The 24,421-nt window shown below is 32.9% G+C and overlaps 2 protein-coding genes across 3 annotated transcripts; one reads left to right on the top strand and one right to left on the bottom strand.

Moving 5' to 3' along the window:
* The first annotated feature begins 3,073 nt into the window (after positions 1-3,073).
* LOC113512392 (protein fuzzy homolog) lies at positions 3,074-8,548 on the top strand. The gene is made up of 8 exons (XM_026896271.3): positions 3,074-3,731; positions 4,439-4,560; positions 5,618-5,891; positions 6,152-6,349; positions 6,468-6,667; positions 7,022-7,200; positions 7,581-7,728; positions 8,423-8,548. Exons 1-8 carry the CDS (start codon positions 3,654-3,656, stop codon positions 8,478-8,480), a joined length of 1,257 nt encoding a protein of 418 aa, XP_026752072.2. The 5' UTR covers positions 3,074-3,653; the 3' UTR covers positions 8,481-8,548.
* Positions 8,532-21,352, bottom strand: LOC113512421 (polycomb protein Sfmbt-like). Of its 2 annotated transcripts, none has more exons than XM_026896304.3 (10): positions 20,952-21,352; positions 17,650-17,867; positions 16,531-16,761; positions 15,815-15,987; positions 15,416-15,554; positions 14,246-14,721; positions 13,239-13,440; positions 12,100-12,289; positions 11,431-11,675; positions 8,532-11,216 (listed from the first exon to the last, which is right to left on the bottom strand). In XM_026896304.3, the coding sequence occupies exons 1-10, from the start codon at positions 21,064-21,066 to the stop codon at positions 10,839-10,841; spliced, it is 2,367 nt and encodes a 788-aa protein (XP_026752105.1). In that variant the 5' UTR covers positions 21,067-21,352; the 3' UTR covers positions 8,532-10,838. The 2 variants fall into 2 exon arrangements, with proteins under 2 accessions (XP_026752105.1, XP_031770703.1); XM_031914843.2 differs by lacking the exon at positions 20,952-21,352 and adding an exon at positions 18,343-20,329.
* Between the last annotated feature and the right edge of the window lie 3,069 nt (positions 21,353-24,421).

Genomic DNA, 24,421 nt, shown 5'->3' with positions numbered 1-24,421 from the left:
CAGGTCAGTAAGCCCATCACGATGAATACACCTAGAATTCAGCACTATAGTTTCCAGGGAGGACCACGAAGAAGGAAGGGGGATTAGGAGTTCGCATTGTTAATAAATTTTGAATTTCACACAATACAAATATTTGTAATTATGAGTATATCTATATATATTAGTCTGGATGATTTCTTTGAATAATTTGTATTTACCTTAGGCGTTTATAAAAAAAAATATGTGTATCAGTTACCTATTATTCGGCTTCTAATATTAACCCTTTTATTCATAAAAATGCCAAACCTTTTATAAACCTAAATTATACACCTATTTTAGCTATGCATTAATTTCTCGATATGAATTTGAAATACAATAATAAATCATTCGTATAATTAAAATAGGTTTGTAGGACGTTTTACTTTTTACGAGTAATGAGGTAAGGTTGTCTAGTATCCGTAGTACATTGTACTTACTATAGGACTCGATGGCATTGTGTAATATGATCACTGATATTTATATATGGTATATTACATGGTATATTGGTCAATTCTAAACACATCCTGTTCATTATTTTTTATTAACGTATTCCTAAACAAAGTTTATAAAGATGTATGTATATTTACATAGTTAGTAGATATATTAACTACTCGGTCATATTTAAACGGCTGACCAAATTTGAATGAAATTTAATATAACAGACAATTGTCCTGATTCACAGGTAGGTTATATTCTAACTCAACACACAGGATATTTTATATAGGTACCATAGACGTACTTATTAAATCTAAGTATATAACAAAAACTAAGCTTTTTAATTTGTTTGCACGCCAACAATGTGTTTTACTAAATCTGATGATCATGTAATGTACAGTCTATTAGATTTCAATTCTAATTTTCAAGACACAGTATTGACATTCTTGAATTAATTTTGGCTACACTACAAGATAACGATGGGCGATTCGAATCAAAAAACTCGAGTTACTCGAGCTGCATTGCCGCCGGCTCAATTCGAATTAGCTTTTCTATCAATTCGAATCAACTCGTATAAAGCCAATACGGCGCTACCTACGTTACAACCGTGATATGAATGCGATCTATGCTCGGATCACTATAGCACGCAACTCGGCCGACTGTGTTCGTACTTCGTCATAACGTCAACTCGATTCGGTTGCTGTGAATGCTGCGTGGCTGTGTGCGTGCGACGCAACAGAAACATTATACAACGAGCAAGACTCTCGTGTGCGTGATATTTCTGTCAGCGTGTTTTACAGTTACACTCCGCGCGCTATATCATGGTGCGGTGATAGTTGAGATTTTGGCACTTTTTATTATAAATTAACAGAATAGTGTTGAGTGAGATTTATGGAGTCAAAGTCAATCTAATTATATATTTATTATTTTTATATGACTGGAAAAGCAAGTTACTGTTACCGATCCATAGATTTGTCGCATACAATGAACTTTTGTAAATTATCTATGCTTTACTGTTTGCGTTGTACAAGTATTTTGAATTATATACTGATATGTGTATGTACCTATTACCTGCACTGCACCATGCCATAGCGTGTGGTGTATAATACTCGACATAACTACACCAACCGAACAAGCTGCGAAGCAGAATGAGATAGTAACATCACATGAGGCGCAAGTTAAAGGAAGAGAAGGCGATTGATTCATGATTGGCTGACGACGAGCTTTTTTTCTTAGAAATGTTACTGTTCCGTTTTTTAATATTTAGTTAATTAATTAATGTTAAAATAAATAGTAAAAATATAAGTATTAAACTTTTATGTATTTTCTTAGGTGATTACATAACTATTTAAATTTTTATAAAATGAAATGAAATTTATTTGAATTAGATTAAATTTATATTTTGTTATTTTTTATTTTTTGTATTTTTTACGTTTTGTTTTTTTTTTTGAAGTCTGTTGATTTTATTTCGAATTTATTTATTTTTCCATTTTTAGTATATTTTTATATTTACATTACAAATTTTGAGGATTTCCCTCCATTTTCATGGGATCCAGATTCTGACTTGGTGACAAAAAAAGAATTTTCATAATCTTTTTTTGCGATAACGATTGCCTATAATATTTAAAGAATTATCCCTTAATTCCTAACCGTTAAGGAGTTGTACTTCATCATCAGCTCATCTGAATATTACTTGAAAAAATACTACTAACGATCTAAACGTGCCTAAAATTTCAGGAATTACCTCTTAACTCCTAACCGTTAAGGAGTTGTACCTCCCATCATCAGTTAAACAACATAAGATGATGACTACCAGACGCAAATATCTGAATAGTTTTAGAAAGTACATGAAAAATATTGTAGGTGTCTATAAAGTATAGAGAGTTGCCCTCGATTTCCCTGGGATCCCATCATCAGATCCTGACATAGTGACAATGGGACCACCTCAAGATAATACCTCTTCCGACAAAAAAATAATTTTCAAAATTGGTCTACAATTGACGGAGTAATCACGTAACAAACATATAAAAAAACATACAATATTAGTCGAATTGAGAACCACCTCCTTTTTTGGAAGTCGGTTAAAAATAAAAACCTATATTTTAAATATTAGTATTTTGTATTTTTCTTTCAAATTAATAGCTCGAAAGTAAAGAACAAAACTGTTCTATAACTAAAATAGATTGATAATATGAATTCTGAGTGTTTACTACGTTACACTAGTATATTATATTCGAATTGATTTAAACCCGCGAGTTCGCGCTATCGACGATTTAAATCTAAAGCGAGTTAAGTAACCGACCTACTGAGTTCATATTCAACTGCAATATTGACTCTATACGAAGTGAATGCGAGCTGATTCGAGCTGCGATTCGAATCAGCCACCATTTCAATTCGGTTTATTCGAATTCAAAACTATACGAGTTGGCCCATCGCTACTACAAGAAATATTGAGATTTAAATCACTTTAGTTAGAAAAACAATCTATGCAACCAGTTCACTGAATATAATAATTTTGCAGCAGCTACAAATTTCCATATATGACTGTATTTCGATTTGAAGGGTGGGATATGGCAGTGAATTTACAAGGTACAGAAAAATAACACCTGAGTCCTCAGAAAGGGCAGCGCGTGGGAGGGTATCATAGACGAAACAGTATACTCTGTTATATCCATGGTATAGCTCATGGCTATAGGCGACGATTACCACTTTCCATCAGATAGGTCGTCAGCTCGTTTGCTTTAGTAGGTTGCATAGATTTATTTTCAAGTTTCGTCAATATAAAAATAGTGCCAACTTTTAAACAACGTTTACTTTTTGATATATAACAAAACTTTGGCAGTAGAAATAAAGTTTTGACTTAATTTCTACTTTTCTTTATTTGATTTGTAATTTTATTAACAAACAAAAGAATAATAGTTAAGAAAACAATTACTGAGCAAGTAAACTGATAATTATGAAATTCTTCGGCATGTAGTAACTTTTTTGTCTTACTTATTTTGTTTGAAATAGTTAAAAACCATTTATGCTTTCGTTTTTTATGTTTATTCATTGTTAATTTTATTCCAAAATATTTTTCTTTATAAATATTTATAATTTATAAGATTTAATAAATAATAAGATGGGAAATAAAAAGTAAAGAGATAACTTCTGATAAATACTAATAAAAATATATATTATTTATATAAAGCATAAAAACAATGTCTGTAATAGTAATAGCGATTGCTAGTGAAAGTGGTGTACCAATATTTTCAAGAAAACGCGGTAACAATGAAAATGTAAGTACTTAATAAATTTAATATAAATAAATAAATTATTGAAATTAATAAAAGAAAAAGTTCTTGATACCTAGCTTTAGATCTAATTTTTACATGTGTATTTATCATTAACAGAAGGTTCTACTTCCTTCTCTGAAACTGAAATTACACTATTCATATTTTTATTTTTACAATTGCCTAGGTGCTCATTATTTTATTAATTTTTAAATTTCGACTTAAATGGTGGTCAGTGGTATTTAAGAGCATGGAAGCATAACAAATTAGTAGTTCTTAGGAATAGTCAATGTAGGAGTAATACTATGGATGTTACAGTGTATTCTGTAATGCCTAATGCCTATAGTGGTAATGGTTATCACAGTAGCGGCCTTAGGGGGTGGCGAACATATATATATATATATATATATATATATATAATATTATATTTCTTGTATAACTTTAACATTTCTCAATAAACATGACAAATACCTAAACCAAATAACCAGACCTAGTTTTGCAGCACATACTTTTCACGAAGGACAAATGGCCTCGCAAAGACCTACCACCCGGAGCCTCGCATCCCATCAGTGTGTTTGCTATTCTAAATTACATAAAAAAAAAGAAACTCAATTTCATACACAAACTAATTTGATGATTCAAATAGCAGCTATAAATTTTAAAAGTATACAATTTCATATTTATATTTTAAAGATTGTTACTATTTCTTCCAGATACAGTTTTCAACTATTGCTTCCCTACATGGCATAAATATGTTTAGTAAATGCCACAATTTATCAATGGTAGACACTCATGTAGATAGTGGAACAATAATTTGGAAAGAATATTGTAAAAGGTAAAATTGTATTTTTTTATTATTATTACCAGTGAATTCCATAGACTATATTTATGTCCAGCTTGTATTTAATTTACTCCATAGAAGTTGGTTATTGACACTATTACTAGAAGAACAATAGACAGTATGTCACATAAACGGTATATATTTGAAATAAAAATTTTACAAATTCAAAATTTCCTGATTGTTAATGGCATTTTTTTATCTCATCTACAACATTAACAAGAAAAAACACGGGGCCAAATCCGGCGAATAGGGGGTGTTCTATGGAATTTTTACTCAAAAACTCACGAAATCCAAATTTTTTTCATTTGAAGTTCGTTTCTTAGCAAAATTAAGGTATTAAACGACGGTTAAGAGTTTTCGTCGGAATTTGGTATATGCACATTCTGTATAAATAGATCTTCCCGAGTTGAGAGAAACTATACATCTCTACTGTTAAGCGATGGCAATAAAGATTATTTTTATTATTATTATTATAATTTATTATTATTATTATGTATATAAAAAAAAAAAAACTATGAAATCCTGCAAATAGGAAAATACTTGCATCTCTACTGTGCGCATTAATTATTATTATGTATATAAAAAAGAAACAGGAACTTGCAATTAATATGTTATTTGAAAATAGTCTTTTTATACCACTGAGGTGGCAAACAAGCATACGGCCCACTTGATAGTAAGTGGTTACCGTAGCCTATGAACACCTGCAATACCAGAGGTATTACGCGTGCGTTGCCGACCCTGAAGAAACCTCTTTACCCCCCTTTTGTAAAACCCCATGCTGTAGTCTCTTGGGAAAACCTCGGAAGTCTTATGTTCTCAAGGTTTTTAAATAAATATTGGATATAATTATAAGCTCAAAATAGACTTTGTTTACAGATAATATTTTGTAAAGTAATCAACAGCAGTTGAATTAATGTTGCTATACATTGAGTAAGGGAAATGACTTAATATAAAATGCATATATAATTTGTATATATCCTAATACTTTTTATTCAATTCTATTTAAAAAGACTCAGTGTACAAAATTGTTTGATTCTGAATTGAATTTCAGTGTCACATTAATTGGGATAGCTACAGGGGGCCTCGAGTGTGACCTTGAACTTTTACTATCCTGTGTTCACGATGTTATGGTGTTCTCCGTTGGCAAGAAAGAGTTAGAAAATATCAAAAATATAGACCAATTGAAAAGAGACCTGCGGCAGTGCTATCCAATTTTGGACTATCTATTAGAATCATTAGATCCCAATGTAGTCTCCAGTCCATTTCCAACATTAGTGCTTGATCTCATTCAAAGTATTTTATGCCCGCAGGCTCAACAATTACAGGTAAGTTATTTGGAAAAGAAACTTATTTATCTGAATGCTTGATTACTTTATATATCTGTTTTATATATAATATGCAAAACTTACAGCTGAGCCTCTTGGGAAGTAAACGAATTTACAGCAAGGTCTTGGAATATTAAGAATAAGTACAACCACGAAAATCCATACTCAATTTATTAAAAGCTTATCGAAAGATGAACAAAAAAATAATCAGTCACTACTCTCTAGCCGTTATGAAAATTAAATAAACTTTTTCATTCTAGCAAGCATTAGACATTTATGCGGAAAATGTAACAGGTCGATGGGCATGTCTCGCCATTCATGGACATTTAGTTGCGACCAGCTCTGATTTCACTGAACTGGATCCAAGAGAGGCTCGACTGATGCTCCTACTAGCAGCTGCGCAAGATGGCGCTCCACTAAGAGACACGCCCGTTTATTTGCCGCAAATGAGTCCAGATGTATGTATTCATAATATTTTGCTCCTTAAGTGTTCCTAATTTTGGCTTACCGAAGACAACAGACGAACACAACAAGATATATTAATAAAAGTGTACATTATACTTAACTCTGTTCCAGGTAGCATTCCGAGCAGTTACTTGCAAATTGTTGGCCGATGTCTATGTGATAGTGATATGTGGTGCAACGCCCCCCCTTTCACAAATAGACGAAATAGTTCTCCAATGCTGGGAAAGTTACGCCCAAATAATAAAAGAAGCCAAACTGGTTTATCCAAGGAATTTTCCTATGAGCATTACATTTGAGAGCAGTGTTTTGGGGTAAAGACAGTTATTATGTTGTTTAGTTTTAAGCGATAACGAAAGAAGAAGATTCTTAATTGTCGTATATTTTTGTATAGTTATTTTACGTGATATGTTCTTTAATTATAAACCCATCTATGAGATACACAGTATATTCTGTCATATGCATGTGTTGCTCATGTCTATAAGTGACGATTGCTACCTTTTATCAGTTGAGCGATCAACTTATTTACCATTCCAAAGCATTATGCAACAACCAAGTGGAATTTTTAGTTTATAATCATTGTTTTAAAACACATTTGTACAATAATATATATTAAACAACTGGCTTTGTTTCGTAATTTAGGAGAAACGATGTAATTTTGATTACAGAATTCTTTTAATAAACATAAACAAGCGAAGATGTGTCTTTTCTCGTCACTTGCACACACTAAATCAAAAAAGTCGTAGCATATCGGGTGCTCATCGGATGGACATTTTACGCACGTTCTACGTCACAACTGCCAGAGATTTAGCACCAGAATTAAAAGTTAAAGTGCATAAGAGTGAAGGTGATTACTTATATATTTTTCTTAAAACATAATTTAATATTAGATGACTATTGAGTGGTGACCCCGTCTGAGATATCGGTATATGCTGGCAAGGTACCAGTGACGATGAAGACAGATTGACCCATCGTGACAACTTCATCACAACTTTGTCTAGAAAATTACATGTTTACATCAATTGTCTAATATTAAACTTACAGGATAGTCTATTTTTATGGTAATGTTATAAGAAACTAAGAACAATTTTTTGTGGAAACAACCCATAGTATCAAATTGGGGTATTTTAGGTTGTCTGTGAAATAAACCTGGAACCTTTATATATCACTGCACGAATATTTTGTAATAGATCAAATTTTGACCTTGTACCTGGAATACAATTTCAGAAGCAGGAGGTTCGACAGTTCAGGATCAAGAGGATTGTATATGTGAAACATATTGGACTTCTGAATACCACAAGTGCCATGGACAAAGATCTGGAAATATGTTGTGCTGTGTGCTTTATGCATCTACCGTTCACATTCACACCATGAGGTAATAAGTGTATACAATATGCTTACAATATTATAAATTTGAAAATCAGTTTGTTTATTGCCTTATAGTGCCTTAATGACTTAACAAACCTCTATCTAATTTGTGTGGAAAATACAGTATAATGGGATGGAAAAAGTGTATAAGCTAAATTTTATCTTGGTCAGGTAAATATATCCCGGTCATGCAGATGAAGTTTCGTGTAAAAGCTAGTACAAAATTAATATGCTCAATACATCAATAATCCCTAATTACATAGAGATATTTATCCAGCATTGTGGTGAACATAACCACATTTCACAAAGCATATTAGGATCCAACATGAGCGAGCGAGCTTACCGCCGCTGATCAATATTATCTATAGATATTTCTAATGAAAAGATCCAATTAATGAAAATATTAGTTCCTTTATAAAAATTACGCTACTACAATCGATGACTTTGTCAATGATAGCAAAATATAAGTAGCAAATGATAGCAAAGTATAAGAGAAATAATTTTTCCCCAAAACCGGGGTATACAATATATATTTGGTAATTATTCCTCTATATTTTCTTTCTTTATGTAATCAACATTAAGATACCAAGAAGTAATAAAACACACTTCCATAAAAGTAGTAATATTTTAGTAAAGACAAAACTGTCATAAATTAATCATAACTGTTTATTGTTATAATGTATATTTTACTTTTGTTACAGGATGATTACCAATCAAATTCTGCAAGAGTTGAATACAAACAAAGAAATATATTGGTGATAAATTTAATTTATAAAAATTGTAAAATCCGTCCAAATAAAAAAAAAAACATGAAATTGCTGAAATAATTTATTTCTATTCAATGCACTGTACCAGAACATTCCAATTCTATTACACACAATAATGTGATGACCATTCATTATAAATCACTAAGGCAATTTTGTATATAAGTAATATTGATCACAACAACATAATAATATATACAATGGATATATTGGTGATAAACGACACTTGACGCGAATATTTTGTGATTTAGCAAAAAGGGGAGGGGTTAAAGTAGTCACTAATAATAATTTACCTTCAACTATTAATACTGACTTCAGTTTTAATCTGATACTTTTGTTGATGACTCTAACTAATCATTGGTACATGTACTGCCAAAGCAGTACTAATAGTTGCAGCGGCTTGCGTATACGAAAATCGCATAAAGTTATTTTAACCCCACAAGTCTTAATTTGAAGTATAAAAACATTTTGCTTAAACATTTTAAAATTTTAAAATCAAAATCTACTAAATTTGCATCACTTAGTAGTATTAAGAGAAAGCCATTAATAGAATTATCTATCCCAAAGCTTGACCCACTAGATTATAATATAAACTCATGAATCTAAATTGTTCAAAAGTTTTCGAACTTAGAAAATACTGATGTCAAAAAGTACTAGTAAAATAAACGCAGCTTCCTATTATTAGGCAAAAACCTACTGATCTGATTTTTCAGTCTAATTAATAAATATTACGTCGAGTACAATTATATATACTAAATCACACTTGAATAAATTATATACCTTACGTACAGCAAAACTGTATCAAGGCTCTCCACCGAAAATATACGGATTAAAAATGTACGTAAAACTTCTAGATAGGTACGTATTTATTTAGATGGATTTGATGAATTTCTTACACTAAAGATATGCGGACAAAGGTAACATGCACTGAACAGCTTGCATTAGAGTGAAACAGTCACATGTTGCCCATATTTCCGCCAAAAGCGCATAAGTTGCCCATACGTGATGTTATTATTTGAGTGTAATTGTGTGTACATCATGTACAACACAGTATTAAACACAATTGCATTTCTACATTCCAAAAATAAGAAATGTTAAAAAAACTAAGCTCCAAGTTCAAGCGTATCCTTGTAGAGTTTAATAAACCCTTATATTTTTTATGACTTAGAAATCTATTCAGTACCTATCTATTATAAAATAATAATAGTACAAGAGTATTTATATCTTGAAAAATAATTTAATCAAATGCTAGCAATTTGTGATGTAGTTGAGATGAAAATTAAAAATATTAATGATCTTTTTTTTTATTGATGATTTAGTTAAAAAACCTAAATGTAATTAGCTGTCCAGAATTAATTATTCGATCCATTACTACTATGAAAACAGTCAAAGCTTAAAAAAAATATACTAATAAATAACACGGAATTTGTTGATTGTAAATCACATATCACTGAACGACACACTATTTATTCATAAATAGATAACTTCTGATGCCACATTGTTACTACTTTTATACTAAAAGTAATCCTATTATCCTATTGAGATTTGTATTTTTATAATAAAAATAATTGCTAAAAGTCTGCGCGGACAATGAACTATCGGTTAGTGTACATTTGTATCCATCATAATCCGTACAAGTATGGGCCTTAACATAGCCTTCTCGTGTTGACTCTGCGCAAACTTAATTGTGATTTAAAGTTTATTTTCGATATAGGTGATTCAATTGTTTAGAACATGATTTGTTGTCAATTCGTAAACAGGGCTTCACAAAAAAAAAAACTCTGAATAATATAATAAAAAGCGAATACAACAAATATGCTTCACATTTACCGCATTAAATTATTGTAAATGAAATGTTAAGAATATTCGCCCACTTACATTATATAAAAATGAGGTGGGAGTAAATAAACGATAGTTTGTAATGGTATCTCCTTCGCTGCATGTATATACAAACTGCGAGATACATCAAACAATTTTGGAAGTATTAAAGGCCACAATTATATAATCAGTTCCGTACCTTCCAAAATGAACGAAGCCCTTTTGAATATTAATGGCAATGTGTTTTGTACTTTTTAATTATAATACACTTATAAAAAATTGCACACTATTTTAGTATTATTCTAAAATACTGTCTTATACATTGGAGATATAGGTATGTAGGAAGCAATACTCGAAATTATGAAATCGATTCCAAATAATTTATTTATAGAAAGCTACAATATAGGACAACGTATTGTACCTATGGGTAATTGATAATGAAAAGTCATTAAAATGACAGAGGATAGCAACATTGCCAATTTTATCAAAAGAGCCCTTTAATATACATAGAGCGAAGCAGCTAATATATTAAAAACTACTTAAAGCTACTTAACAATCTACATTGCGGTTGTTTTATTTTGCATTTCAATTGTTGTATTAAGTCGAAAATCTTTAATGATGGACCTACTTTCATTTCCAATAACTCTATGATTTCATCTTTTGATAACTGTAACATCATTGGTCCTGTTATGTGACCAAAATTAACACAGTATGGTTGGCAATCGTTGACGGTGAGAAATTTCGCTACGTCTGCGGTTGTCCAGTTTTCTGGGTCGACTGTATTTAGTACATCTAAGGGCACAGTGGTGTTGACTAGTCTAGGTATCACCTTCTCGTTAATCTCCGATGGCACTTCAGGGGAAGGCTGGGCGACGAGTTGACCTGAATCTTGTGATATGTCTGCAGGAAGATTCTGAAATCAAATAGAAATATTATTTTTATTTAAGTAAACTCTCCGGTATTTTCGATTAGACTTTACAAATACCACAGCTCAACTCGGGATACAGTTCCAGCTGAGGAAAATAGATAAGAAACCTTATTGTATCTCTAAATAATGTATTTAATTATTAATTATAGTTTAACTATCTAAAGCATAATATTCAAAAGACTTCGGCAGTTAAACCTACCGAGAAATCCTGGCTGATATCGGGTACATGCTCTTCAGGGGCTTCCTGAGTGGGCACTATATCATTCTTCGTTTCTGTGTCTACTTCCATTTTATTTGTTGCGGTTTCCGTATCCGTCCTAGGCTCATTGTCAGCAGACACTTCCGATACACTAGTCGGAGGCGAAAGACTTTTGGTATCGCCCATATCAGAATTCTGAGAGCTTTCTTCTGTTGTGTTTGGTGGTTGGCTGGTTATTTTTGTGACTATAAAAAACAAACATTCGTAATTAATTAATAATATACTAGACTTTTATACGGTATACGCTTAGTACTCTGTAAAGTGAACACATTTCTTTTAGGTGAAAGTGGTATCATAACTCCACTTGCGTTATCAATATACACTGGTTGGAGACCAATGAAGGATGATAAGTGAAGATGAAGTTAGGTTAGTTAGCCCATCGTGACGAAAAAACCACGATGGTTTTCTAAAGGGGGCCATGGGGAGGTCATCCTGATGAGGAATATTGCTAGCAGTAGGATTTATTACCAACAAACTGGTTCTAACAAGAAAAAGCGGGGGTTCATTTGAACAACAGTACATCGCATTCATAATCTCAAAATAAGGGTCAACGTGCATCTAACTGAATTGTTACTAATCTACTGTGTTACTTAAAAACATGATAATTACCGTGCGGACGACGACGGCGTCGCTGCTGCTTGGGCGGCGGCTTGCGGGCGAGCCTCTGCAGCCGTGGCGGCGGCTGCAGCGGCCCCTCGAGGCGATGCCCTACGGCGCGACACCATCCCACCGGGTACACGTCTGTGCTGTGCGCCCACAACCACTGGTCGTACTCCGTGCCCCAACCGTCGAAGTGTACCTATCACACATATACACATAATCCCTTTAAGACAGGTACACACAGCAATTTCACACAGTGTGTCCTTTACTAAGGAAAACGATACAAAAATCATCTGCTATGTCTTACGTAACAACCCTAGTGTTATAAGCAACCGTGCAACTGATAGTGTACTACCCGCCGGTAACATTTTTTTTTTCTTTATACAACTTAGAATGGCAAACAAACTGACGGTCCACCTGATGGAAAGTGGTAACCGTCGCCTATAGACATGAGCAGTACCATGGACATAACAGAGTATACTGTTTCGCCCATGATACCTTCCATGCGTTGCCATTCCTGAGGACTCAGGTGTTATTCTTCTGTACCCAGTAAATTGACGCCATATCCCACCCTTCAAACCGAAACACAGCCATGCAAACACAACTGCTTCACGGTTGAAACACGAATGGGACAGAGGTACCCAAGCATTCGACTTTTGTACAAAGTCTCCCTCTGGTAATGGTAACATGGTCTGTGTAGTATCGACTCTTTGGAAATAAAAGTATTGAGCTTTATCAGTTAATATAGTTTACAATACCAGGGCTATCACGTGTGCGTTATCAACCTTGAATATTTTTTTAAATATAAATTTTACTGAAATGTAATTTAATTAAAAATTTTATCGTAATTAATACTCCTAACAGTAGCAATCAATCAATATTCTGGCTGTTTCGCTATTTGGGGTTAGCTCTTCCTTTTACGTTACTTCCGACGGTTTTGCGTCATCTCTGGTTATCTCTAGGTGACAGTTACTACTTTCCATTAGGTGGGCCGTCAGCTTGTTTGCCATTCTAAGTTGCAAAAAATTCGGCTGTTAAGTCTATCATCAGTAAATCCTGTAGAAAGGTTCGAGGCCTAAAAGTATCGACTCCTAATAGTGGCAATAAAATTTATTAATTCAAATTTCATTAATTCTTCCAATGCTTACCTTGAGAAGGTCGGCGACCACCCTCGCTATAGTGGCGACGCAGACTAACCGTGGATCCATAAGGTCGGCGCACTCGAGCCGCATACCTGCTACGAACCCATGCGAGACCACGTGACCACGCGCCGCAAACAGTGACCGACTGGCCGCGCGACTACCGGTCATCGATAGATATTGCTCCCAACTGAACTCCTCAGGTGTAAATCTACGACAGATGAGAAAAGAGGAGGTAGAATATTGTACCTCGCTTAGGTTTCTGTATGCAATTTACGCTGGCAGGATACTAGAGAGGGATGATAAGTGAGGGTGATAACTGGTTATCACACCACTTTACTTCTTTTAACTACTTCAACTTTTTTATGGATGAAAATTAAATAGTTACCCCATCTTCGCTATCGGTAAGCCATATATATATATTAATTAAACAAGGACATAGGATTAATACTAGCGAATATTATGATTGTATATATTTCTCTCTTTTCATTTAAGAGTTTCCTCTTGTCGATGCAACTAATTCATGCCAGCCAGCTCTATCCCAGGCCATATCCGTGACCTCCCTATACGACATGACACCTAGTGTTTCTTTTATCTGTCCCATATACATATTTATGTTCCACAAAAAGAAATCAACTTCAATTGTGGCAAAATCATTTTGATTTAAAAACTAAACTAATGAAACAATTTTAATAAAATTTCTACGGGACTAATCTACGAGTATATCCTTTCAGATAAAAAAAAAATAATTTTCCAAATCGGTTTACAACTGTTGAAATTATGAGGTAACAAACAAAAAAAAATACAACTGAATTGAAAACCTCCTTCTTTTTGAAGTCGGTTGAAAATTAATGTAAAAAAAAAACAAAAAGTTAGTATGAGAAAAACAAACCTTTTTATCATTTTTATAGCATACTTAATTTGACATGTCGCTATGTGTTTATTTACTTATAGTATAGTACGCTCTAGGCCGTTGAGCTAATAATAAAAGAAATACATTATGTAGGCATACTTACCCAGCAGGAGGAACTAGAGGTATATTGTTTGCTAATGCAAAACCAACTGGAAATATACACGGCGACCGCTGATGATAGCAGAACCAATCAGCACCCGATGCGTCAGCTGGATAGAAATCTATTCTGATCATCATGTAACCCTCATTTAAAATCTGCATTACAGTTGCTGAACAAATAGCTGACAAGTTAAGGGGATCTATTGCTTCCAATTTCATTCCCTTGGCAAACAATGGAGGTTCATTGCTAGGATATTTATGAAACATATCGGGAGTGGAGTCACTTGGTATGAATCGTCCCGCCGCTACCCTTTGACAGTAGCTCTGTGGCGCGTCCAAGGGATGACCGATCCGAAACGCCCAGCCCACTGGGTGTATAAGGGGCGAGTCTTCATGACACCAAAATCCGTTGTCTTCCGGAGAACTGTCATAATATTTCACGTGCAACCTCTTCCCCACAATTTCACACACACTAGCCACCTAAACAAAAATATATAATACAATATAATGGGATATAACGTCATATATTAAACTAGTTAACATATCAAAAATTGTTTTGCTCCTTACTACAATCTATTGGTTTCATTTTTCTTAATGGAATAAAACTATGTACTAAAAAGTAAGTAAGTGTATATGTGTATACAAAATTCCATTAGAATCGGTTAAGCTGTATCAGAGATTAGCACGAATAAACATTGTAACACAGGATTATTATATATTAGAATAGTTACATAAATATTATTATCATACCCATTATTTGAAGATTAAAAAAAACACTTCTTTTACTTTTCGTAGTACATCTTATATGAGTAACACAGAATTATAATTTTATTAAAAGGAAGCCGCATTCAAAATAAATAAGCACAGACTAAATGAGTGCCATTTAGAAGACTAACAGATTGTGTCGATCGTCAACATATGTCATCATCTTCAACATATCAGCCTTTAACTATCCATTGCTGAACACAAGCCTCTCCCTTGGGGGTTTTGTCCGTAGTTACCATGCTTGGCAGGCGGAATGGGAATCGCAGTTAAATTATGGAGATATTTTAAGAGGACATACTACCTATCCCTCGCCTTAAAAATAAAAAAAAATATATATATAAAAAATCCCACAATATAGGGCCACCCTAAAACAAACGGAATGGTCATATGTCTGTCCAGACAAACTAACCTTTACTTGTGAAATTCTATTTTTGTCCACAACCTCCATGATAGAGCCGATAGAAAATCTTGATATTAAGCTGTCATTTAATTTACTATAGAAGTTAGCTGGTAATGTACGAGCACCAGTAAGCTGCTTCACTAAAAATCTAAAAAAAAATCACACATAGATATATGTATACATAAAATCCTAGGCCATAATCACACACCAAAAAGGGATATTAAAAATAGAATATCATATCAATAATAGTCAAAATGTTCTTTTAATGTGACTTTCATATTAAACCATATATTATCCCAAATAAACAAAAACTATAAATTGATAAATAGAACGTCGATAAAAATGCATTTTTATATGTTATATTGCTGGATTTAATAAAGAGCTATTTGATTCATTCTACATTCTTACTTCTTCCAATCAGTATATTTGTCCTCTATAGTACGAGGGGGTATGAGCGGTTTTCCTCTAGTCGCGCACCAACCTACTGGATGGACTTCAGAACAACACAAATTCACCCAAAAATCCTTTGAGTCATCACTTCCAAAACCTTCATATCTTAATAAACCCATATAGCCTTTTACCTGTAAAAATAAAATTTGGTCTATAACTAAGAACAAATATATTAGTATATTTAGTAAATAATTTATTCTATTTTTATTTAATACTCTTACCTATTTGAAAAATTAGCTAAAGTGTTAAACTATTAAATGATCTAGAGCAGGGGCGGCCAATACTTATTTATATTAGTGTGAGCATTGCGTCTGAGCATCTTCCGCTAGATTAGCAAAAAATGTTTTGCCTTGCCACGATCGACTGGACTAATAGTCGCGATCGATTCGTTAACCACCACTGATCTAGAAGATTCTGTTTTAATTAAAAGGATTTGTTCCTTTGTTAATTTCATATAACCTTTCCAATATTGAATCTAATGTTGTGTTTAGAAAAAAGTATTTAAATTATAATTAAGTATTTAGATAAATAAGAATCTTATTAATCAAAACATTATAAAAAATACTAACAATGTATACATTATTCAGTCTCATGTTTTATTTCAAAACTTCAATAATATTAATACATTTGTAAAATAATAATAGTAATTTATGTGAAATAAGAACATTACATACTTTTAATACAGTGGCAACCCAAAAATAATCATTTAACTTTTCAGATGAATTATCACAATCAGTGTTCTTCACTTCCACTTTCATGCCTTCAAAAGTATTGTCCCACATTTCGTGTAATGGTGCATGTTTAAACAAACTGACTGGAGCAGCTAAAAAATCGCAGCCAAACAGTTCATCTTTCCATTCATAACTATTTGCCACCAATGATGCTGACTGCTTTATTGGACCAGCCTATAAAACAATTTCATAAACAGTGTCTTCATTATAAAAATGTAAACTGAAGTCCTTAACCATATGTAATACTAAGAAAAGAAAAAAATAAGAAGATACTCATATTATATATAATATATTAGGACAAATATTTTGTAAACTAATTTTTATTGTAATCCCAAAACAATGATCTCTGTGTGACTTTTGAAGACAATAAAAAATATTTGTGTATAAAAGTACAAAAATGAATACAAATTTTTATACTATTGTAAATAAAAACTTAAAATTGAAAGTGATTTCTTCTTTTGCAAAAAGGAATGTTATAATAAAAAAAAAATGTTAAACATACATACATAGTAGTTCATCTCATATAGTTACAGTAAAACAATGTGTCTTCATATATTTTCATCCCCAGGCTTCTTTTATAATTACTGTGATATTTAAACTTTGAGGTCACAGAAATTTTAAAAAGTACTAGATAATTCTAAGATTTTTTTTAATGGATGAAAATGGAATAACAGTACCATCTGCACTAACGATATGTGTTAGCAGAGTACCAGTGAGGAATTAAAAGGCAGGTCAGGTAACATAGTAATAAATTTACCTGGATTAAGCATGAAGGTCAACTTGACATAGTATATTGCTAGCAATGGGGTTGATAAGTACCCATCACTAACGATCCCTTCCCTCCCGATTCTGGGATGAGCACATCTTTCCTAAATATACCTTTGTAATACCCAAAAAAAGTTAGAAGAGATTAAAAAAGAAAGGTGAGATGATCTGAGAGGCCAGACAGAAATAAAGAAAAATATGTTAACAGGTACTAAAAAATATACCTAGCTGCATAAATGCAATAATTTATAAACAAGTCAGAGAAATAAAGGTAATTTTTGTTTATTTATAAATTACCTGCAAATCATTTAATGTAGTCTGCCATTGCTGCAGCTGTGGTAAGGGCTCCAATGGGATCATCCCCGCCATGTGTTCCGTGCCTTCCATGAGTTTGAATCTCCAGTTACAATGCCTACGCCTAGCACTACTGTTAGAACATCGTAATGAACAGAATTTATTATTGCGCTGGTAAAAATGAGTACGGCGACCAACGCGTCCACATAATTCACATATTGCTGAAATAAACAGTTCATATAGGTAATTAATTTGAAATTTTCGCGTTGTTTACACATATTTTAAAGACACTATCGGGACTTAACGCGATTAAAAATTATTTGTAGGCAAATAGTAGATACCTACAAACCTGCTTTTTATTGCCGACATTTCGACGTGAATCACAACAGGATTGAAGTAAGCGGCATCTTCATCTGGCAACCCGCGCATTCACTTCAGGCACACTCAAGTGTTACTATTATTGTCTAGGTCCACCCCACACATCACACACACACACACACACACACACACACACAGGGGGGTATCATGGGGGAAACAGTATGCTCTGTTATGTCCATGGTACTGCTCATGTTTATAGGCGACGGTTACCACTTTTCATCAGGTGGGCCGTCAGCTTATTTGCCATTTTAAGTTGTATAAAAAAACGCATGATATCTACACTATAATTAAACAAATTATCGCGTGTTTTTAACGTACCAATCACGGGGTTCCATTCCATGCTATTGAAAGCCTATATCTGTTAGAGCTGTTTAACACTAGAAACACGGGTGCAGTTATTTGATTAAAATTTGAATTTAAATGTTGTATAACTCAAAAACCATTCGACTTAATGTTCTGAGACTTGGTGACATTTATTAATATTACTAGTTAAATAAAACTATGTATGAAAATAACTTACATCACCCTTTTGTTTATTATTTAAAATTTTTATATACTAACGAAGACGGGAGGCAGACATTCGATAAGCGTTTACTTGTAATATAAGAAGGTAGAATACAAATAATGTACGCTTATCCATTGGTTGAAGTTCGCTAGTCAAATGAGTCAGTATAGTTTTGACTGCATGTGAATTTTTTCCAAATTATTGTAAGTAATTCGTGGAAAATGTCTCGAAGTCTTCCAAATGAAGAAATACTTTCAACCTTGCAAAATAAAGTATATTTTATAACGTAATATATACATACATACATAAAATATACGTTAAGATGAATCCGATTAGGGCTCTGAAAGTACAGAACGCGATAGCGATGATGATTATGCGGTACCAGTTATCAGTTCGAGTTCTTCTATAGAAGAAAGTGACCTGGATGACCAGATACCTCATGCAACCTTATAAAACGTTGACAGGTCGAGATCTCGTGGCCGTGGTCATAGCCGTGCTCGTGGTAGGAGTCATAATTCGAAAGATTCTGAGCTTCGAGGTCTTATCACTTCTATCAACGGTCTACCACGACGTCATGGACACTTCAAATGGAATCTACTTAAAGTGGTCGCCGAGTACCCTACAATATCATAACTGAGCAAGCAGGCACCTATCTCATATACATGAAGAAATTTCACAGGAAATTTATCAAAATCATCGAGGCTTCTGATTGATGGATCCATATTGAGACATTCAAAAATGTACTCTAGAAGAAGCAACTAGGACACAACAACTGGATACTAACTTTGGAACAAGTGGTAAGTTTTATTGCTATATGCTACGCTGGAAGTGCTTATAATGCAAAAAATATTCAAGTAAATGAGTTGTGTAATAATATTTGGTGAATACATTTTTTTCGAAAGTTATGCCTGTAACAGACTCAAAGAAATAACTAAGTTTTTGCGATTTGATAACAGATCAGAGAAGTTCATGACTAACAAGATAAATTTGCACTAATATCCGACATTTGGAAAAAATAATTCAGAACTGCTTATCTTGCTACAAGCCAGAAGAAAACATTACAATAGACAAACTGTTTTTTTTTTTTATTTTCTACTAAGGTTAGATGTAGGTTCCTTCAATAAATTGCTAATAATCCTGATAAGTTTGGAATAAAATTTTGGCTTTATGTTGATGTAAATTCCAAATTTATGCTCAACGGCTTTCCTTACTTAGGAAAGGAAGAAAGCAGGCCACAAAATCAAAGCCTCGGTGAATCCATTGTTATGCTGAAATCTAATAGATGTACTCTTATAATTTATCAAGGGAAATGAAACAAGAATTCACACTTACATGACAATGTTGAAATAGACGCTAATAACCTAAGAAAAAGTCAGAAATTATGACTTTACAAGCAACCAAGTAAAGTGTGGATGAGGCTGGCAAAAAAATATGATGTCAAAGCAGTATGTTGAAGGTAGCCTGTACAAGTTTTTTTTTTTCAATATTTTAGACCTACTAGGGATAACTTTCTTCATTTTGTATAAGAAAATCTTAGGTACCAACATCTAACGAAGGAATTTCATACTAAGTTTAGCAAGTGAACTTAGGAGCAGACTAGTAAAGTGAGACTCTCTGAAACCGAACCCTTGCCTAAAGAATCCACACCTTCTACTTTCCGATCTTCTTCAAACTCTAGAAATTCAAAAAAGGTGAGGGTGTTATATACAGAAGTGCAAAAATAAAATTAATACAGTATGAAACACTTGCAAATAGCAACTTTGCAGCTGTTGTAGCAAAAACAAAATGTTAAAATGTAAAAATTTTGTGTAAATTAAATAATCAATCATACATTATACTCTGTCTTATTACTATAGTTACCATTTTTAGCACTTAAATAAAAAAAAAAAAATTATTAAATTCAGGCAGTCATTTGACCAGTAACCATCCTTGTAAGTAAATAGATTTTTTCATCTTTCTAATGGTAATAAATGTTTTGCAATCCCCCATATATTTGTTTATTTTTGACTGCTGCTATGTGTTTTTTGAGCCTTTCATCTATGGTCCATTTAGTTTGGCCTATATATGAGCTAATACAGGTACAGTCTATCTTTTAAACACCTAGTGTTACAGTACCTATGTATAGACTACCAAGCTACATGATTCAATCCACATCGAAAAAAAGACAATAAAGAAACAGGTAATATTTATCAGTAAAAAAAAAAATTCATTTAAGTATGTATAATTAATTTTTATGTCTCATGTATTGCTGTTTGTTAAGGCCAAATCAAAATAAGTTATTGTCGATAATAATCTTCTAGAAACAAAATGATAAGTACTTAAAATATGAACACTTTAAAAAAACTTAAAGATAGGTTTCGTGGTTTGATTTTCAGTAAACTCTGAAAATCAATGAAATACCAAATCGTGTTCATGGACTCACCAAAACTGTCTTTTTCGAGAGGAATTATTGATAAATCATCAACAATATTGTTTTCATCAGTTAAATCGGATATAGTGCTTGAATTTACATCACTTTGACGAGAATTACAGGCCATATTTCATTCGAAAGCACAAAATTACTAGCAAAGGCCGGGATAGTAAACATTACAATACTCATGACTGTAGCATTCAATTTGTGATACAGAATGCTACATTAGTTGTCTGTATTTTTCAAGGTATGCAATTGTGTCTTGTAAAATACAAGTGTATTAGTCCATTATGTCTGGTAATAGTAATAATTTTACACACATTCAGTAAAAAACAAGAAAAACACATAAAAATATTAAAAGAGAATTATGAAGTTTCTACTATATACATTAGATGCAGTCAGTCAATCAGTTATCACATCAGTCACAGCCGTCAATCATTCATCAACACCACAGAGCAAGTAATCACTACTCCTCCATCAATAGATGAGTTACTTTTTTCAAAAAACAAGAATTACATAGAATGAGTGATAAAATTGTCAATTCATAGCAGGATAGTGTACAGAAAATGTTATACTCGTACGGCTGTAAACTTTACCAAATTCAGACAACATGCTTGCGTACTTCCTACATAAACTGTGTCGAATATATAATCTAGTAATGTAAAAATTATTATTGACAAATAACACTACAAAATTGAACTTTTTTTTATACCCCAAAATAAATGTATATAAATAGGTAATCTACCTTCGTTAAATCTAAAAGTGTTAGCTGAAATATTTTATCACGTCACAATTTCTTCCTGTAGGCAATTGATTTTTTTAACTACCTAATGTGTTGACAACAGTTTAATGTTAATTCGTCCGCTTCAAACGATAATTATCTTGTTTCGGATTGACTTAAAATATCAAGTATAAAATGCAAATAAAATTCTGATCATTTTGTTGTGTTTGTGGGTAGTTTATATTCTCAAAAAAGAAAAGACTCATTATATATTCTTTAAAAAGTGCATATCTTCATTATTTTGCATTTTCTGTTGCAAATCTGGATAAAAAGTGGGTGCTTCATATATTTTGCGAAAGCTGTAGAATTGTATTACTCCAGTAGCCATCAGGAGATAACGTTTACCTTTTTTTATACCACTGAGGTGGCAAACAAGCATACGGCCCACCTGATGGTAAGTAGTTACCGTAGCCTATGAACACCTGCAATACCAGAGGTATTACGCGTGCGTTGCCGACCCTGAAGAAACCTCTTTATTCCCTTTTGAAGAACCCGATGCTGTAGTCTTTTGGGAAAACCTCGGCAGGGAGTTCATTCCACAATCTGAGTGTTCGTGGGAGGAAACATCTCTGTAACCGCGCAGTACGCGACCATTGAGGCTGTAGGACATGAGGATGAACTCCCTGTCGATGGCGAGCCGTACGATGGTAGAAAGTGGCTGTGGGCATCATATTGAACAATTCCTTTTAGCACAATCTATTGTACAGGCGGTAGAACACGCAGAGTGAGGCAAAATCTCTCCTAAGACTCGAGGGTTCGATACCTCTTTTGAGCCTGGGATCATCGACGAGTCGAAAGGTTCAACCTGGTATTTAGGTGCTTCGGCCCATAAGTGACAGCAATACTCCATGTGAGGCCGGATTTGCAATTTGTAGAGCATTCCTTCCATTTGGTTCAACAATGTTATAGAGAAAACCTAGTAATCATGAAAATGATTGTTACTTTTGTGTTACGTAGACATAAAGGATATTGGGATATAATAAAAAAATAAGGCATATGTCGAAGTTCCGTCTATTACTAAGCCCATATTATATTCAAAAGATCTACTAAGTATATCCAGTTTGTCCCGGTAATTCGAGTGCAACTGTACTAGATGACGATGAAAGTGATGTTGAATTCCAATCGATTTCTAATGATTCTGACGAGTTGTCACTTCAAGAAAATACTCCACATTTAATTAACCAAGCTAAATTAATTTATCTTATAAGACATTTACAATTATTTAGATTTAAAGCAGAGTTTCTTGGTTTTCGCTTACAACAATCGAACTTGTTAGTACTAGACACAAAAGTTACGTTTTTCAGAAACAGAAGTTTTCGATTTATAAATATGTCGTTAAAGATTCATTTTCTACATACATCTGAGCTTTTTCTCTGAAAATTTAGAAAATACGAGTGATAGGAAGGGGTACGTTTTCACCAAGATTTAAAAGTTTTTGAAGAATGACATCAAGGATTTTGGGATGAGAACATGTTAGGAGATTACTGTTGGTCTATTATAAGAGAAACAGATTCAAATAACTATAAAAAGAATTTATTTTTTTAAATTTATCATTTCTATTTTTTTTAATATTAATATCAAAATTATGTATTTCAGTTAAGTTAATAAATCTTCCTTCAACAAGATGTGACAGAATTTTTTTATTATTATTTCTGGATAATTCTATATAAATCAATAATAAAATAACTTTCAGCTGTAGTGAAACTGTTGGCCACCACAGATAATATAATACCACACAGATTAATCTTTTTTAACGTAGTGATTACTTAAATTTAAATAAATTAAATAATGAATACAGAAAATACTCTCTCTGTGATTACTTGCACTATTCGTCACACTCTAAATCGTTCTATAACAATATGTTCATTTGACATATGTAATATAGTTTCCTAATCTGTGGTAAATTGCTCACTCTGTGGACTTATTCTTTCTAATTTGTGCTGTTTAGGGATGTCACCTGAAAAATATATCGATATTTTTTTCGATATATCAAATTGTCGTATCGATATTATGCGATATATCGTTTCAAAATATCGATATTTTCGATATATCATATATAATATTCAATTATTAATCAAAAAAGGAAAGATAAAAATTAATTAAGAGTAGAGAATTAAACCATGTAAATATTTCAATCAACTTTAATTTCAAGAAAAATATTTAAAGATCCCAATATTTCTTATTTAACCCTTGCATAAATAAAATTTTATTGACTCGTTTAGCTTGCAGTCGATTTTTCTGTTATGTTAAGACCTGCGCGGCCTTTGAAAAAAGCCTTTCAGTTGGAACAGAGCTGTACCTTGTAATCCATCTATACTTCCAAAGGATTTTCATTAAATCTACTAACTGGAGCCCTTAAATAAAGCGTTATCTCATCTGAAAAGCTTTGGTCAGTTTTATTGGTTTTCCAATTCCACTGAACTAATTTGTGATGATCACTCCAGAGACGAAACTCTCTCTGAGAAAGTTTGTCTGATGAACTATCAGAATCCGATCCCGCAGCAGCACATAAATCCTCTTGTCGATTTGATCTGACCATCTCTTTAATTTTATTTACGGCATTTGAACAAGTAAGGGGATCAGGAGTTTGGGCTTTCGGAACTCTCACTTACCGAACGAAACACGGCAGTACAAGTACTGTTATTTCACAACGAGATTCTGTAAGAGGTTGGCATTTCGCCGGTCGAGCAGCCCTATTTGT

Source organism: Galleria mellonella, unplaced genomic scaffold (genome assembly GCF_026898425.1).
Source record: "Galleria mellonella isolate WM207_F2 unplaced genomic scaffold, CSIRO_AGI_GalMel_v1 utg64, whole genome shotgun sequence".
In the NCBI taxonomy this organism is placed as follows: Eukaryota; Metazoa; Arthropoda; class Insecta; order Lepidoptera; family Pyralidae; genus Galleria; species Galleria mellonella.
This window is presented reverse-complemented; position numbering and strand designations above follow the sequence as displayed.

Bases quoted from the DNA above. Each gene is read 5' to 3' on its own strand.
- LOC113512392 (XM_026896271.3), top strand. From the start codon at position 3,654: ATGTCTGTAATAGTAATAGCGATTGCTAGTGAAAGTGGTGTACCAATA. The intron at 4,561-5,617 runs GTAAAATTGTAT...ATTGAATTTCAG, and splicing joins TGGAAAGAATATTGTAAAAG to TGTCACATTAATTGGGATAG. The intron at 6,350-6,467 runs GTATGTATTCAT...ACTCTGTTCCAG, and splicing joins TGCCGCAAATGAGTCCAGAT to GTAGCATTCCGAGCAGTTAC.
- LOC113512421 (XM_026896304.3), bottom strand. From the start codon at position 21,066: ATGGCCTGTAATTCTCGTCAAAGTGATGTAAATTCAAGCACTATATCC. The intron at 12,290-13,238 runs GTAAGCATTGGA...TATGTGTGATAG, and splicing joins TGGTCGCCGACCTTCTCAAG to GTACACTTCGACGGTTGGGG. The intron at 11,217-11,430 runs GTAGGTTTAACT...ATTTGATTTCAG, and splicing joins ATATCAGCCAGGATTTCTCG to AATCTTCCTGCAGACATATC.